The sequence below is a fragment of the Podarcis pityusensis genome (genome assembly GCF_964106645.2).
Source record: "Podarcis pityusensis genome assembly, chromosome: 10".
Lineage (NCBI taxonomy): Eukaryota > Metazoa > Chordata > Lepidosauria > Squamata > Lacertidae > Podarcis > Podarcis pityusensis.
Genome location: NC_138035.1, coordinates 34,605,047 through 34,623,185, shown reverse-complemented (window position 1 = coordinate 34,623,185; position 18,139 = coordinate 34,605,047). Strand labels below are relative to the sequence as shown.

Here is an 18,139-nt window from a genome sequence, read left to right as displayed (position 1 = left end):
GAAAGAAGGCATTGTTTATTGTTTCACCCTGCGTTTGCCGCATGCAGCACTGTTTCCATACCACTACAGTTCATCTTCTGCCAAAAATATGTTATTCATCTCACTGTCTGCTGTGGCAAAATTACTTATGTAATTTGTGTAAATTTGGTTAAAAGTATGTAAATTATGTTGACATTATATTATTCCACCCCATTAATTTCAGTGCAAAGGGTACACAGTGAAAATGGGGGAAACATAATCAATTGTTTATCATTTGTGGACTGAAAGCACCAACAACAGTGAATACTGATAATTCCGTGCACTCTGGCTTCTGTCACAGTGTTCTGTTGCACCAGAGGTGGTTTAGTCATGCTGACCACATGATCTGGAAAGCTGTCTGTGGACAAACGCTGGTTCCCTTGGCCTGAAAGCGAGATGAGCGCCACAACCCCATAGTCACCTTTGACTGGACTTAGCTGTCCAGGGGTCCTTTATCTTTTATCTTTACCTAGATGAAGCAGCATCTGAAAATTAATCAGTTCTTTTTTATCATCTCTAATTCATGGAATCCAAATGCCAAAAATTAACTGCCGTTAAGCTGACTGCAAAAAAGAAGCCATACATCTTCAAAGAGCATACACTTGGACTGTGGAAGTTATTACCACAGAAGGTAATCATGTCAAAATTATTTGGCTAGAGTTTAGACTCTTTGTAGTTAATGCCACCTATAGTCCTGTGCAGTAAGATAAGATTAGCTGAGTCATGTACTTTAAGGCATAGGAAATTCTTTCTTCTCCTTACAAAATGAATGGCAGAATTGGATGAATGAATTTTTTGTACCCCTGCCCCATTTTTCATTGATGCAGGAATTTGCCAGAGATGTGTTAATGAAAGAAACATAATCTAGGTTGATGCATTTTAGGGATTCTGCAAAGATCACATTGCCCCACCTTCATTTTAACTTTTTGACCTATAGATAGAGGGAATATAACTGCCCTAAAGTACTTTGCATACTATAAATTTTTCGCCAACACCACCACAATCTATTCCAGATGTAAATCTTGATTTCTTGCCTAAGCATGTATCAGGCTTGAGCTTCAGGTTGAAATCATATTACTTGAATGGCTTAAGATATCGGGATTGGCAGTTACTCCATTCAGTGAGAAGTTCTCTACCTTTTGGTATGATATCCTGGGATAACATATGGATTTTGTCCATATGGGTTTGACTTACGCTGGAAAGAAAGAATTGTATGCATTTGAATGCAGTTCCATCGTCGTAAAAATTAAGTATACTGTCTGCTTAAACATTGTCCAATAGGACTATTTCTGGTGGGGAAAATGGGTACCTGGATGATGTCCATTTTACAACAACAGATGGAGTCCAACTCAATATAGAAAACATCTGGGAACTTTGAATCTTACGCAATGGGTTGGCCTAAGGCAACTTGGCACAAAGGATAAAAAAGGACTATTTACTGGTATAAAGCAGCTTGTAGTCCAAAGCATTTCTTATCACTTTTCAAGTCTGGGCAGGAAAATAATGTAGATAAATCACATCTGGCTGCAGAGAATGAGTCAGCTCAGGACATAAATTTGTGCAAAAGAAACAAGGAGAGGAGAGAGGAAATACAGAGGAGTGAGTACTTCTGATTCATATCCCAATGAGCTATTTGATGTTTTGCCTGGCTTCGCATGTTCTTACAAGGATTTGATTAGTTGTATGGACCCCTTGTCAAAGCACCAGCAACTATTACAGAGATCAAAATAATGTCGACAGCCCTTAAAAAAACCAAAACCCCATTCCTTCTTTCCTTCCTTCCTTTCCTGTCCGTAGGAGTAATAGCTTGATTAGTCTGGGGGAGTGTGATGAAGGAATCATTGAGTGGAAGCGAAGTTAAGAGAATCCATTTACATAATTTCCCCCTAGATGGTGAGCCTCTCACTACAGTGGTACCTCAGGTTACATACGCTTCAGGTTACAGGCTCTGCTAACCCAGAAATATTACCTCAGGTTAAGAACTTTGCTTCAGGATGAGAACAGAAATCGTGCTCTGGCGGCGTGGTGGCAGCAGAAGGCCCCATTAGCTAAAGTGGTGCTTCAGGTTAAGAACAGTTTCAGGTTAAGAACGGACCTCCGGAACGAATTAAGTACTTAATCCGAGGTACCACTGTATTTGGTCAGAACATCTGCTGTGGTGCTCACAGGTAATGGTGCACTGCAGGCATGGCCAGGTAGCCATCTTTTGTCGTGTGTAATATCTGTTTGCACTGAATGTAGCACATTTGTACTTGCCTGTTGCTTCCTCACACATCCTGTGGGAGAAAACTCCATTTGGGGGATCAATACGGAGGCTCACACCAAGTTCCCAATTGGTCAGGCTGGATTGTGCAATGAATTACAGGACAGAGTCTAGAGAGTCTGCAAAAACTTTCCATTATGAAACACACTACAGTGGTACCTCGGGGTAAGAACTTAATTCGTTCTGGATATCCATTCTTAACATGAAACTGTTCATAACCTGAGGTACCACTTTAGCTAATGGGGCTCCCGCTGCCGCAGCCACGCGATTTCTGTTCTCATCCTGAGGTAAAGTTCTTAACCCGAGGTACTATTTCTGGGTTAGCGGAGTCTGTAACCTGAAGCGTCTGTAACCTGAAGTACCACTGTATATCAACATGTCATCTTGGCTGTTTCATCCTCTCCCCAACCAGCTTCTGCCACCCCATCGCCTCACAATCTCTCATCCAACCACAGTCCTTGGAAACGCTTACTCAACCCATTTTTGTTACTGTACATGCAGAGCCCTCCTTGTACCTTATCTGGAGTTTTTTTTTATTATTATTCTAACATTCAGCCAGTAGGTTCCTCATAAACTGGTTCTTGCCAGTTTTGTCATCAGGCCACACTCTTATGTACATGACAGTGGCCTCACCGGTAAAAGGTTTTATGGAATTTCTACCTCAGTTTCCATGCATGAAGCTCTTTTGGGATCACAGGAAGATCTCTTGGAATATGCAGGCAACTGGGTGTCTGCCATTTTTAGGCCCTTCATTTTAGAGTGTGTGTGTGGGGGGGGAAGAATTTCAGGAATCACAATTTCATGCACTACAATCATTTAGTTCTGCACACTCTCTTGCAATGTGCTAAGCTAAAGCAAAAACCAACACGTGATCAGGACAGTTCTCAGACCATTACGCAGACAAATGTCCAGATATTCTCAGGGACATGGCACACAACAAATGTGTGTTACACAATGCTATGGCTGCTGGATTGTGAAGCTGATTGATTGGTAATGGTGAAGAATGATAAGTGTTTGCTCAAAGAAGAGCTAACAACTGGCAATGTTTTCCTGTTCATCTGTAGGGATGGGTCTGAGTTTAACATGAATGTCTATGGCAGTAATAGAATCACAGATTTGGAGAGGGCTTTGTCTGCTATCTATTCCAACCTATGTCAAAGCAGGAAATCTAGTACTATAGCATCTCCAGCAGTTGGGTGTTCAGCCTAGACTTGCAGACCATCAGTGAGGAACACCTCACCACCCTAGGCAATTGGTTCCAGAGTTAAGCTATCCTTACCATCCAGAAAACCCATAGAAATGCAAGTATTAGTGAAAGTAACGTACAAAAACGAATTATTCTGAGGAAAATTGTTTTGCAGAAACATGTGTAATTAGGCAAAATTGCATACAAATATGTATTGAGAGATATCCGCACTAAAACGCTGGTGGTGTTTCATGAGGACTTTTTTTTTTTTTTTTTAAATCCACCACTGACTGCAGTGAGCACCCCATTGGGATAGGTACAAGTCTTTGATCGGGACGCTGCTAATGTGTGTGCCCAGTTGCACCCACTCAGAAGTGTGCAAAATTGCTGTCTGGATTTTCCTCCTCTGAAAGGAAACTTTGTAGCGCTAAAACTTTGATGGGTTCAAGTGGTTAAATATTTGTTATATTGAACAAACACACTGAAAGGAGCTGTCATGTGGTGTTAATACGAACTCTGTTGGATGAAAAATAAGACCTAGCTATACTTACACTCTGTTGAACCAGGTGGTCTCTCCTCCAAGCATGGGGATTTTAACTCTCTCTCTCTCTCTCTCTCTCTCTCTCTCTCTCTCTCACACACACACACACACACACACACGCAAATGATATTTTGATGGCAAGCGGAATTGCTGCATTGGCCATACATGATACATGCGCTTATGTAGTGGGCTGCTTCTTTTGTCATTACATGCACAATGGATTTCTTTAAACATTCATTCACCTGCTGCAACTAATTTAGAATTTGGTTCCTTTGAGTGCCAAACTCCCACTCAGTTCAAATACTTCGTTCTGTGTTCTCTTAATCCTTAACATCTCTCTCTCTCTCTCTCTTTCTTTTTTGGCTGGGGGGATGGGGGTGGGGGAGAGAAGAGAATATGAACAGAAAAGCCCAAGTACTTTTCACTCCTACTTTCCTCTACCACTAAGGAATGCAAACCAAATGGTAAGGGTTTTGAGGGCTTCTGTATTTATCCACAAGACTTTGCAAGTGTGCTCTTGTCTGAGAGTGCTTGTGGTACAGGGCACAACGAATGCTGGAGGAGGGAATGAGGACAGAGGAGATCTGGCCATCAAAGAGCCCCCATTCAAAACTCCTACTGCCTTTCAAGGCCTCCATTCAAGGCCCTTAGTGGTTAATGGCTTAGGCACAGACACTCTGCCCCCAAGATGTGGCTTTGACCCCATTCGCCACTGACGTCCGTGTTCATACGCTCTCCTGGTTCAATTTCCTGAGGTTTCTGATTTCCTGAGTGAGGGAAGGCGATGTTTAGAAAAGAGGTGCCAGACTGGAGGAGGATGCATAGGGAGAGGGAGGGCTTTGGAAGGGAGGGGTCACTTATCACAGATAAAAAGGTCCCCTTCTTTGCCAGTGAAGACTGCAGGGACACTGGGAGAAGAGAACCTTCAGGCAAGTCCTGTCTACAGAAGGAAGTGCAGCACATTACAGTGAGTATGCAGGACCTTACTAATGTCTGTATGGGGGTGCCTTGCACATGCAAAATTATAAGAAGTAAATGGCAGAGATCTGAGGGTGCTAATGTGTATGGATTACCTGTTTTGGGTTGTAGGATTTTAAAATGGGCTGATCTGGGCTTTTGCTGATTGGGAAACTCAAGATCAGTCTCAATGATACTTGCTTATAATTAAAAAGACTTAGGACAGGCACATGAGCAATAATACTCTTCTTCCCCTTTGAAAGAGGCTCCAGATCAGGCTGTGTAAAAATATTGGTGGCTGTTCCATTTCTCTAAATGATTTTCCCCTGTCATAGACAACAAAGGAACAAGCTGCTTGTATGCAGCCAGGTAATTTTGGTGAAAATGGTTGACATTACTTTCCATGAATTCTGGCTCAGAACTGAAAGCAGCAATGTTTCTGGCAAAGAACTTCCTGAATGTATTGATTATAAACAAGTAAAATTCTTCCAGGTGTTGTCATGATGACACCCAGAAAAATGTCAGAGTTTCTCTGAGTTGCCAGCCATAGGTCATTGACATGCTGATGAAAACCTGGATGGATCAAAATCAGGCCTTTCACTGAAACTTTATTATGTTAACAAAATCCTTACCAAGCTCTTAGTTGCCCTCGGAAAATGTTAGGCATTTTGTGGGTAAGATGTTTATAGTATCAACATGGTGTTTAAAAAACCCATCCATGCTTCGGTAATGTTGGCAATTAATGTGGTGACAGAGGTAACAAATCAAAAGAGACCAAGGAGGAAAAAGTTAGCCAGAGAAACGGTGGCGGTCTTTCTCCCAGCATGCTCTTGGAGAAAGGCTGAAGACGAGAATGGCTGTTAAGAAAGTGAATTGGGCCCTGCTTTTTGGGACAACGCACCACAGTTAGAAGTCTCTTTACAGCTTGTCCCCTCCTCACCTGAAGCCTTTCTCCCAAGCTTATTTTTCTTCTGTTCTTTCTCTATCCCTTTGCCTCAGCCATCTTTTCTTGGCAGCACCGAGGCCTGCAGACACCAGAGGGGCCGTGATATGCAGTTGCCTCATAAAATCCACGTTCAGTAAATCTGAACTCTGTGGGACAGAAGCATTTCCTTACCAAGAAGTGACTATCCTTAAAAGAGACTAAAAAATCTAGGCGGAGCTGGGGAACAAGGAGTGGAAGGGAAGCTGGTATGAGAGACTGGGATGGATTCATGTCAGGGGCTACATTTCTGGCTCAACCTCCCGGTGAATACAAATCTCAGAGAGAAGCAGTGTTTGAACAAAGATGAGGTTGATGACTGAGAAGGAAAGGTCCGATACTGGGGAAAAGAAGTCCTTTATTCATCTGGGGATAGTGCTTATAAACAGTCTTTTCCTTTCTGCTTTCTCTGTTTCTTTCCACATGCTCACAGAACTTGGAAGAGGGCTATGGGTTTGGAGCGAGCTATTTCCTGGCCCTGCCAATTCCAATGTGATTTGGACATTCTCCTCTTCCAAAGTATTTTTGCCAAAGGGAGTAGTGTGAGTTCCTGCCTACTCCTGGGGAGTTTCATATTATAAGAACATGAGAAGAGCTCAGATAGACTAGGCTAAGGCTCATCTAGTGATGCGGCAGCTAAAAAAGCCAGTGCAATTCTGGGCTGCATCAATAGGAGTATAGCATCTAGATCAAGGGAAGTAATAGTGCCATTGTATTCTGCTCTGGTCAGACCTCACCTGGAGTACTGTGTCCAGTTCTGGGCACCACAGTTCAAGAAGGACACTGACAAACTGGAACGTGTCCAGAGGAGGGCAACCAAAATGGTCAAAGGCCTGGAAACGATGCCTTATGAGGAACGGCTAAGGGAGCTGGGCATGTTTAGCCTGGAGAAGAGGAGGTTAAGGGGTGATATGATAGCCATGTTCAAATATATAAAAGGATGTCACATAGAGGAGGGAGAAAGGTTGTTTTCTGCTGCTCCAGAGAAGCGGACACAGAGCAATGGATCCAAACTACAAGAAAGAAGATTCCACCTAAACATTAGGAAGAACTTCCTGACAGTAAGAGCTGTTTGACAGTGGAATTTGCTGCCAAGGAGTGTGGTGGAGTCTCCTTCTTTGGAGGTCTTTAAGCAGAGGCTTGACAACCATATGTCAGGAGTGCTCTGATGGTGTTTCCTGCTTGGCAGGGGGTTGGACTCGATGGCCCTTGTGGTCTCTTCCAACTCTATGATTCTATGATTCTAGTCCAGTATTCTCTTCTCAAAGTGGCCAGCCAGAAGCCTATGGGAAGCCCACAAGCGTGGTCTGAGGGCAACAGGACTCTTCCCACTTGGGATTCCCAGCATCCAGGGAGGCCCATCGTCTCCAACAGTGGAGGAAGAACATTTCCACCTTGGATAGTGGCCACCTCTCCCCCTTTATTCCAGCGGGGCACATGTTGCCATCTTCTCCCAAGACCACGACTTCTAAGGACCCCTGCCTTAATCTTACGCATCAAGGACATGTAAAAAATAAAAGTTCATAAAACCTCAGGAATAGCTGAAAAATGTGCCCCACCAGCCAGAACAAACTTACCGTAAGTGTTCAATGTCTTGTTTGGCTGTATAGCTCCAGAAGCTTATGGGCAAGCAAGCTGTTCAGACAGCCCAGATCTGGATTGATTTGGCACTCGTAACTGCTCCGTGTAGCCAGTTAGTTTTATTCTGAATGTGGTTTTACAAGTGGTTTGAGTATGACCACATATTCCATTTTTGGTAATTGTTAAATTTACAGATGAGTAAATATTCCTCTGTTCTTGATTTCTAGGAACTTGGGATCTTAATCCCAATTCAGTTTACTCAGAGAGCTTTTCATTCTGTGCTACTTTCCCTTTCTAGTACAGTGGTACCTCAGGTTAAGTACTTAATTCATTCCGGAGGTCCGTTCTTAACCTGAAACTGTTCTTAACCTGAAGCACCACTTTAGCTAATGGAGCCTCCCGCTGCCGCCGCACCACCGGAGCACGATTTCTGTTCTCATCCTGAAGCAAAGTTCTTAACCCAAGGTACTATTTCTGGGTTAGCGGAGTCTGTAACCTGAAGCGGATGTAACCTGAAGCGTATGTAACCCGAGGTACCACAGTACATCCAAGGAAGGGGGAAGGTAATGATAGAACTTCATCAGGGGGAAAAATACTGTTTTCCATGCCTATCATTTCTGCTCCATCCTGGCTACAGGGCTGTCTAACCAGCATGACCAATGGTTGTGTGTGTGTGTGTGTGTGTGTGTGTGTGTGTGTAAGTTGTAGTCTGGCAACATCTAGTGGGGCTCCAGCTAGCCAGCCCTGCCATACATACTTCATACATACTTATTTCTAGGTGGGCATGCATAGGACTGTGGTGTTAATGAATTGCAACAATGCAACTGATATACAAATCCATTGTTGATGTGATGCTAAAAATTCACCTTTTTGATGTGCAGACTGCTCTTGTTACCGTTCTGGCCTATTATGGTGGTGGCACATTATCTTCTGGAAAGCTACCAAAGAGTTCAGGCACCATGATTTTGCCATATGGTTTCTGAATCGGCCAAGAGACCAGTTTGAACAATTGAACTTGCATCTTCTTCCTGGGTATCTGTGTGAGCAGATGCTCAGCAGACCTGAAGACCCACATTAACAAAGCACAATATGGAACCAAGCTGTTTAGCTTAAAATCTAGTAGCATAATGAAAAAAACCACAACTCCTCTTGAGTATCCGAAAAGAGCACATTTATTCTCTTACTCTCCCCCATGTCACTTTTCCTGCCCATATTGCATCACTTAAAGTGCCCTCCTCACCCTGACTTGGTTCATTTCTAGTAGTGGGAGAAAAGTGCCTACAGCAACTGAGTAAAATGGGGGACAGATCAGTTCTCCTCACTCACACACATTAATATTTTTTTTTTTGTTATATTAAGTAGATCCCTTGCCATTTTGGGCATGAATAGGAGTCATGCCAAGAACAAATGTGACTGCCTTGGTCATATCTAGTTTGGACCTCACCAAGGTTTTCAACCTGTGTTTGGGCTGCACTATTTCAGTTCAGGCCAAAAGTGTGGGTCCTTACATCACTGAATGCTCCTCCACACCTCAAAAAGCATCTCCTCATAGAAAACATGTAGGTAATGGCAAAGATCAGGTTAGAAACCCTTCACTCTGGCTTCTAATTTCCTGTGTGGAGGCGTTTTTGTGTGCGTAGAGAAGCATTCAGTCCTGACTTGCATTGGCTAGGGATGAGGGACAAATTGGATTCAATATGCATTGAAAGGCGAAATTATGTAATTTGCACTTTCCAAAACAGTACACAAACCGTAGCAGCTGTCCCTCAAAATTTGTACTTCTCTTAATTTTGCAGTGCAGTTGTCCAACCAAGTAATGTGTGCAAAAATGCAGATACCGAGGTAAAGTGTGCATATCAACATATATATTAGTGAAAATAACACACACAAAATGCATTATATTAGGCAACATTGTATACAAAATTGTGTCTATTTGGAGAAATTCACATTAAAATGCTGGCATATTTTCAAAGGGACGTTAAAAAATAAACCACAAACTGATGTGTAAATGTAGAGGACTGAACATCTTAAGATTAGAAAAATGAGAAACAGAAATTAATAGATTCACACATCCCTGGTAGTGTCTTAGGCCACAAACAAGTTTACCACCACTCTGAGAACCAGGCCACAGAAAGCAGAAGTTCAAAGCGGGATCTGAGGGGGACTTATTTGGTACCCTTAGGAGAGATGTAGGAATCAGACAATTGGTGACAGGGGAATACAAAACAATAGGTCTGGCTCAGGCAGATGGAGTTTAGAGAAGAGAAGCCAATGCTAAAATGAATTCTTAAATGAACATGCCCCAGCGAAAGTGGTAAATGTAGTGAATGTACCTGGAGGGATGATGGGCTGCCAAGTTCCAGAACTGTGTATACAAAATGAATGTGGGAAAGGCAAGAAAATCAGAGGATAAATTATAAAATTAAACACATATGTTTAGGAGGAGCCCAATTCATGGGCCAGCCCTCCACAGACCAACATTTTCTGGAACATGCAGAGTTAACAGCTCACCTCCTTTTGAACTGTGGAGTCCTCCCTCTGAAGAAAGGGAGGGGAAGACAGCTTGCCCACTCCCACCAGAGGCAGATCTTAAAGCCATGAGTAGAGGTGTTTTATAACAGTCTCCTCCTGGAGTGCAAGTGCCAATAGGTCCCTCCTGCCTTCTCAGGCCCCCTTCATCTGACTCTCTTGCTCCCCAGCTGTTGCTGTTTTAATAAACACTCCCTGCTAAACTTTGCAGCTTGTCCAGAGGCTTTAGCTGTCCTCAGTGGAAACAGAGAAGAAGACAGTCGCAGAGAGAGAGAGGCAAAGAGAGAAACCATGCGGAGCCTCATCATCCTTGCGCTTCTGGCCGTCCTGATGATGGCAGCTTTCTGTTACGGTAAGTGATGTCTTTTATTGCTAGTCATTTGGGAGAATAGTTTGTCACAGGAACTGAATGTTCTGGCCACACACTTTGGTTGAATTTTCACTTCCCCTCTTTGCCACTTACCCTTCTGTCATAACTTACATCCTTGGCATCCTTTCCACACTTGTCTCCTCTGGTTCCTCTACAGTGTCCAAATTGAGCTCTCTTCTTTCTGTTTCATGCCTGATATAAACCATTCTGTTCTCAATCACTCACAACCCCTTTTTATCTTAACCACCAGAGAATGTATGTGTGGGGGGTCAATCATTTTGCCTGCAAGCAGGACAATGGAAACCTTGCTGCCAGCCTAGAAAATCTTAGGGGCAGATTTCCCAATTGTCTTCAAAATGCATAGACTACTTTTTCAAAGATAGCGGCCCATTGGGATTTCACTGTGTTAAAGGACTACCAGATTCCCTGTGGGGTAGATCAATAAGATGAATTTTGATAAATTTCAATCGAACGATGCTTCATGAGTAGCCCACTGGGTTAAAGAAGAACACTTGTCCCTTCCAGAAATTCCAACTGCTTCTTTTGAAACCTCAGGGATGGGCAAATGGGAATGATGGGGAAATCTGAGGCAAGTGGCTTATATTGACTGAGGTTGGGAAGCAATTTATCCAGTGTACAATTGGTGAGCATCTTCACTGGGATTGTCAGTTCGCTTCACTGGCAGAGTCCAAATCAGGTCTTGATCCCTTGAATGGTTAGGATTTATCTTCCTATAATTATATGTTTATTCTTGCTCTGAATACATATTTGGTTTCTCCCTCCTTCTTGTGGCACAATTACATGAACTGGATTGATTTGAGATAGAATGTTATAATGTGAACAGCCTATCAAAGATGATTTGGTTGTGTCTGCTTCCTCCAAATTGCTAAATTTTGGTTAGATTTTTGGTACCTTTCATACTTGCCACTGTGATTTATGTTACATGGGATTTACTATCTAACCCCAAAATAACAATCTGTGTCCATTGCTTTGTACTTTTCTTAGCATTCTTTTAGTCTGAGAACTATTATATATTTTATCAACGTGATCTAATAAATATTAAGCATTCAACCATGATGAACTAAGTCAGTGCAACATTTTATAAATGCAAATGGAAAGGGTAAGTGCATACCTTCAGGAATCGCAAAATAAATGCATTCAGGAACGCAGCCAAAGTTATACAGTTATACATTTTTATGTTCCCCTCATTTCCATAGGAAACTTAAAACATGCACTTCTATTTCTACCACTGAAATGGAGAACATTCAAAGATTCTTCTGATTCCAGTTCTATACCATAACCAAAAGATCATAGCGTTATTTCTTATTCCTCCATTTGATTGATGCATTGGTTTTATCTGATGCTATGCTTGTCACTAGCACAAATGGCTTTTCGGAGGAATCAATGTATTCTTTAAGGGGCTACATTTATTGTTAGCTACAGTGCTTTTTTCTGGGGGGATGCAGGGTACACAAACCCCTAAACATTTTGTGAATCTAAGTTTGGCCTCATTGAGGGGCGGTATTTCAATATGAGTAGGAAAATGAGAGAACCCCTAAACATTTTTTTAAGAAAAAAAGCACTGGTTAGCTATAATTCATAGTAGCTTAGAATGAAATCTTCATGTCCAGTAGCAGTATATATCTGACACTGTGAACAAACAACAAGGCATTATGGACCTCATCATGCCTTGCTTGTGAACTGGACTGGGGCATCTGGTAAGCTATGTTAGAAGGCAACATTATGGACAAGACAGTTTTGATCTGGTCCAGCAAGGCTATTCTTATATTTTTTCATGTATATCCTTCTTTGTTTTGTTAACTATGAATTTACACACTGCCTTGTTTTCTTTTCCCTGTCACAGAGTCTCACGAGAGTATTGAATCGCATGAATTTACAAGTAAGAAACGTTATTATGTACTCTGTGATTTATTGTGATGCTTGAGGTTCACTTTTTGGATTTTGTGGACATCCCAAATTCTCTTGCCATGCCACTTTATGAGATCCTTGTAAAATATTTTCCCTCTACTCAATCCAAGGAATAAAAATTAAGGAATGCTCCACCATCACTTCCCTGCCTTCAGTCTGTCCAATCTGTCCAGTCAAGGGTAATGGTGCATTTGATTGCTCCACCATGAAATAAACCATCTGCATGTTGACATCTAGCAAGTTAGGGACAAAGAGAGACTATACCTGCCCTCCCTGATATACTAGTTTTCCACAGGTACAGAATTTTTGACAAAAAAGAGTATCAAACCCTGTTAGTACCTTTCCTGCATTCTGTAATGCCTTTTCTGAATTCGCAGAGGCAATTCTGAGATTGGCAGGATGAGAACAGACAATAACCAGTGAGACCTGCAACTAGATGTTGCAGTTTATCCTTCTTCTTACTAGAAGTGCTCCTGTTCATAGTTCCAGCCACTCTTCCAATCATGGCACTCCACCCCTCCTTTCCCTGCTCCCCCAGTTCCTCATTTGCCAAGAGAACAATCTCAGCATGCTCAATAGTTACAGACTGTGGACCTTCAGCTGGAAAAGAAGCTTAACATCCTGTGCCTATTGGCAGTGTTTTTTTTTTGTAAGGTGTGTGTTTGTAAACCCCTGAGCATGCAAATATCTCTCCTTTGTTTCTTAGCGGTCCCGTTTTGGTTTTAATCATGTGGCTCTCATCACGCTGGTTTGCTGTTAGAGGGAGTCACTACTGCAGGCAGCCTGTGTTCCCGATGTGGAGTGCAAACTGTGTTCTGGGGAAGGGCAAGGCAAGGGGTATTCCCCCCAGGACATCTTCATTCCCAATGCAGAAAGTCAACACAGCAGATTTCAGAACTCATGCAAGCCCCGTTCCAGTACCTAACCATTTGGTAGACCAGTAAGGGACTACCATGAACTGAAAAGACCTGCACAGCTAGCCCACAGGCCTCTGAAACACTCGCAGGAGCATGTCTGACCCCTTAGGTGGCAAGTTTATACGTTCTTGCCCAGGACTGAACACAGCAAGGCTTGCTTCCAGCAACTTAAGTAAACGTACGTAGGTTTGGGCTATTAAATAAGTATGAATTAGAAGTAAAGGTAAGGGGGAGGTTGGTTCATTGCAAAGATATAGGGCTTTTAAGTCAAATTAAAACAACTAGGGAGAATAAGAAGAGAAATAGGAAAGATAGACACTGAGTCACTTGACAAATATGATGCAAAATGCAGATATGCAGTTGCAGAGTCATTTTGCAAGAGCTCTTGAGATGAAAATAAAACAGGATCCAGGATCCACCTTTAAGCTCTGTCTGCAATATGAAACTTAACTGTTGTCCCTAAATATGCCCATCCCTTCTCTAGGAAAGGTTTTCCTCACTTGGTGTCCTTCAGATCTTTTGGACTAGAATGCCAATCATCCCTGATCATTGTCCATACTGGGTGGGGATGATGGGAGTTGTAGTCTGAAACTTCTGGAGTGATTTTTGAGTTTGCCAGAAGAGTTTTAGACTGAGAGGGTAGTGGCTGTTTTTATTTCTGTGGTCGTAATGGCAAGGGCTACTGATGCTGGGTATTTTTCCTGAATGTCCTAAATACCAGAAATATTTCATTCAGCTGGGAAACTCACGGAGGGAAAAACACACACAACAAAATATTTCACATACTGGAGACATTGAGTTGTTGAAATAGGAAAGCAGAACCGATTAACTTGTGCCTATCTTGGCCAAATGAAAACTGATAGATTAACCACACACAAGTGTTGGCAAATATATAAATGCCAAGAAAGGAAAAAGTGATGCGACAAGAAGGATATTTATGCAAGGGAAAATATTAGAAGTATTTTCAATTAGAGTGTGGGGTGATGTCTCTATGGAGATGATGGGGCCACAATCATGTAGCACTAATTCAGTCTAGCCCAAAGAAAGCACTGCGGGAACCAACTGGATGTGACACTCCTTAGTCATTCTTACGCTTACGTCTAAGAACTAGAGGAAGCTACCTAGCCTCCCTCTGTCCTCTTCAGCACCAACATTATTTCTTTAATTTGTTCATGAGGTGCTGTTGTAAAATTGGTTACAGCTTGCATTGCAACAGCACTGTAGAGCTTTCCACAGTGCTTTTGACTCAACTGGTGTGGAAAATGGTGATGGCATATTTGGTGAAAGTGTGCAACCCTGCCCATTAGTATTACCTGCCCACCTGCCCTCTGCCGTTAGCTTCACCACTGTCCCTCTCTCCTGCTGTCCTTTGTTGCAGAGTTCTTGGAGAAACTCATCAGCCTCACCTCTTACAGTAGCCTCCTTCATGCATTAAGGCTTAGCTGTAGCCAAAAATGGCTTTTGGCCATCTGAAAGCCCCCATTGAAAACTGGAAGAGAGAGGGCATGAGTCGCTATTAACAGCAGAAAGGCAAGAATATATAGACCAGGCTGGTTGTATTGGCCATCACAAAGACTGATATTGGGAGGATATGGGAAGAGAGCAGTGCTTTTCTTTGTATAGAACTGTTGGCCTTCGGTTCAACCTCATAATAATGATGAATACCTATCCCTCCAGGTCCCTTCATTAACAGAAGGCACGCCAACATCTTCATGAGAACTCCACCTGAGAACAGGAGGAACCAAGTTGTGCAGGAAAGGTACGTCTTCTTAGTGTCCAGAGTTATTCATGGTGAGTGGGGAATGGAGAGGATGTATTTTCTTAGGCAAGAGAGAAGCCATTGGAAAATGAACTGAACTGGAAAGAATCTGAAAATGACACATTGCTAATGGCAAGAGTCATGATCCCTATTATTAGATCCTTCATGGAATGGCCCCCAGGACCCTGTGATAATATCAAAAATCTCCACTAGATCCTCTGCAGAATTGCCCCAGGATCCTATTGCATGCAGCCTACTCTCCACTCTGCACCACTTCTAAGCCATAGAAACAGCACCTGCCCACATGTTTTCATCTCAGGGTCAGACTCTGCACACAGTGTCACCCATATTTTCATAGACGACATTTGTGTGAAAGCTGCCATATTTCTAAAAACAACAACAAACCCTTTCAAGACTTTGCAGAGGTTTTTTTGCAGGTGCTTGTGGACAGAATTAGAAATCACTTAAAGCCTTGCAAAGATGCAGCTGGAAAAGCGGAAGTAGATGCAAGTCATAATAATATTCTGTCTCTCCACCCCCCCTTCCCATCTTCCCCTCTTGCGACTGTGAGCAGGATCAGAGAGCGCAACAAGACCCCCCAGGAACAGCAGCGGGAGATTTGCGAAGATTACAATCCCTGTGAGCGTTACGCCATGCGCTATGGCTATGCCTCTGCCTACAGGCGCTTCTTTGGGCACAGACGTGGCAAATAAGAACATCAAGAATCGCCGTTCCCAGTGCCTGGAGCCTGGGTTTCCTGTATCTACAAAGAGTGACATCTCCAAAATGTATTGTTGCTTGTTAACTGTATGTTATCCCACCTGCTGCTTCATTCTTTTGTAGCCAATGATTTCTAGATTCTGTGTTAATTAGCACAATGCTGACGTAGTGGTGGTTGGGCAAAGAAGGATGTGGGTGTTTATTATGAAATAAACGTCTGGTTTGATACTGTTTGTTCGAAACTCAAGAGTTTTCTTTGGGTCACTCCCATGCCAAGAACTGGCGTCTATAATTGTACTCACTTGCTTAGCAGTTTTTTAAAAAACTAACAAAATACGTTTGGGTTTTTTGTTAGATGGACTCTAGGAACGGCAGTAAAAGTGTTCTTTCACACGATAAAAGCTTGGCCTGGATGGCTGATTTGGCAATGGGCTAAAGCAGATTGAATGGTGCAAGTAGCTAAAGAAATGTTTGAATCAGATTTGAGCATATTCACACCTTCACCAAAGTGTGTTCACTAAGCACATGGTGGAACAGTGGTACCGCACAGCAGTTGTAGTACGTGTGATATGAAGGGCAATTTTTTTGTATACATGTGCATTGATATAACACACAGGGGCGAATGAAGGCTAACCAACACCTGGGGCAGAGGAAACCGCCGGTTGCGCATGTGTTGTGCCGCTAATTATGACACATGCATGGCGTCGCTACATAGGGTGCATGTTCGACGTCGCTACGTACAGCGCATACGTGTGACACCACGCATGTGCTGTATGTAGCGGTTTGCTGCTGGCGCCGCCCGAGCGACGTACGGACGGTGGCCGGATCCTCTGCTCACGGCTGCAGCCGTGAACGGAGGATCCTCCACATGTGGCTGTGGTGGCGTGATGGCTGCTTGCACCGCCACACCCGGGGGCGGTGGAGCGAGCACCCCACGGGGTGCTTTCTTGTCACCCTCCCAGACACGGCACCCGGGGCGCACCCCCCCACCCCCTTGCGATGCCACTGATAACACACACACACAACCCTCCCACTTAAGAAAAAAGGGGTTGCATGCTGGTGGTGAGTGGACACAGAAACTCGTGGCCCCACTGCACATTTGCATATTTACTCTACATTCTGCCTAGAATGTGGGAAGTTCTGTTACTTTCATATTAGCCAGTTATAAACTCACTCATAATTTTATGGTTTCCACCAGTCTTTTTAAGCTGGTCTCCCTTTTGGATCACCTCTAAGATCAATGTTCTGAAGTATTCAAGCTCTCAAAAGCCTGCCGCTTTTTAGTTTGGGTTATAATTATTATTATTATACACTTTTATCCCAGCCTTCCTCCAAGGAGGTCAAGGCATGATCCTCCTCCTTTATCCTCATGATTGCCTTCTGAGGCAAGATAAATGGAAGAACACTGGCTGAGCCAGAGGCAGCAGAAGAACAAATTTCAGGGGTGGGTGGGCGCAGGAGGGGCAAAGTATATGAATTGTCTCCCACATGATAAGATCTCTTAAAGAAAAATTATAGTACATGTTAATGGCTGGAGTCCAGCAATGTGGGGGCAAGTGGGGTGTCTGGGGGATATTTATTCCTGCATCCCCCCCCCCCCACTGCCCATGGATTGGGCCAAGGACACTGAGGAAGCATTGCGGCTGAGTAGGGATTTGAACTCAGATTTGAATTCCCTACCTCATAGTGAATGCTCCAAACCAGAGATATCCACCAGAGTGCTGTCCATGTGTTGTTCGACTACAATTCCCATCATCCCTGGCTATTGGTGATGTTGGCTTATAATGATGAGAGCTGAAGTCCAACAGCATCTGGAGGGCACCCTGTTGGCTACCTCTGTTCTAACCACTACACCACACAGCTTCAAGGTGGACTAATATCACAGTCACCAATATAGAGGAAAGCCCAATTAAACCACATCCTGCTTATACATTGACTCAGTCCATGCAGGACCTCACAAAACACTAAATTACATTATAGAGATCTGCTTAACTGTGAAGCTGAACTAGCAACCCCTTCCGATGAATGCTTATCCCTCAGGTTACTGTCAAGAACTTCAGATCAAGCATGCACAATCTTTTCTAGGCTGGGGCCAGCAAATTGAAAAAGGAATGGAGAGGCCAATGGCAGGGCTAGGCATGGGGAGAAATGGGATTCAGCTTGCATTTAAAGGTGAACCTACTTAACTCACACTTTCCAAAACACAGCCATTCTTCATAATTCACACTTTTCTGAATTTTGCAGTGCAGTTCTCCAGTCATGTGTGCAAAGACGCATGTACTAGTATGCATAAAAATGCATATATTGGTGGAAATTGCTTTGCAAAATGTGTTTGTAGGAGAAATTTGCACTAAAAGGCTGATGCATTTTCACGAGGGCTAAGACAT

At 43.1% G+C, this 18,139-nt stretch overlaps 1 protein-coding gene across 2 annotated transcripts; it reads left to right on the top strand.

Annotated features, from left to right (window-relative positions):
• Positions 1-4,828: 4,828 nt before the first annotated feature.
• On the top strand, positions 4,829-15,985 carry MGP (matrix Gla protein). 2 transcript variants are annotated; one of them, XM_080971426.1, is made up of 5 exons: positions 4,829-4,975; positions 10,269-10,409; positions 12,292-12,327; positions 14,951-15,032; positions 15,607-15,985. In XM_080971426.1, exons 2-5 carry the CDS (start codon positions 10,349-10,351, stop codon positions 15,743-15,745), a joined length of 318 nt encoding a protein of 105 aa, XP_080827552.1. In that variant the 5' UTR covers positions 4,829-4,975; positions 10,269-10,348; the 3' UTR covers positions 15,746-15,985. The 2 variants fall into 2 exon arrangements, with proteins under 2 accessions (XP_080827552.1, XP_080827553.1); XM_080971427.1 differs by lacking the exon at positions 4,829-4,975 and having other exon boundaries at positions 10,139-10,409.
• Positions 15,986-18,139: the final 2,154 nt, after the last annotated feature.

Coding starts and splice junctions, on each gene's coding strand:
- MGP (XM_080971426.1), top strand. CDS start 10,349: ATGCGGAGCCTCATCATCCTTGCGCTTCTGGCCGTCCTGATGATGGCA. Junction 12,328..14,950: donor TGAATCGCATGAATTTACAA/GTAAGAAACGTT, acceptor CTATCCCTCCAG/GTCCCTTCATTAACAGAAGG. Junction 15,033..15,606: donor AACCAAGTTGTGCAGGAAAG/GTACGTCTTCTT, acceptor GACTGTGAGCAG/GATCAGAGAGCGCAACAAGA.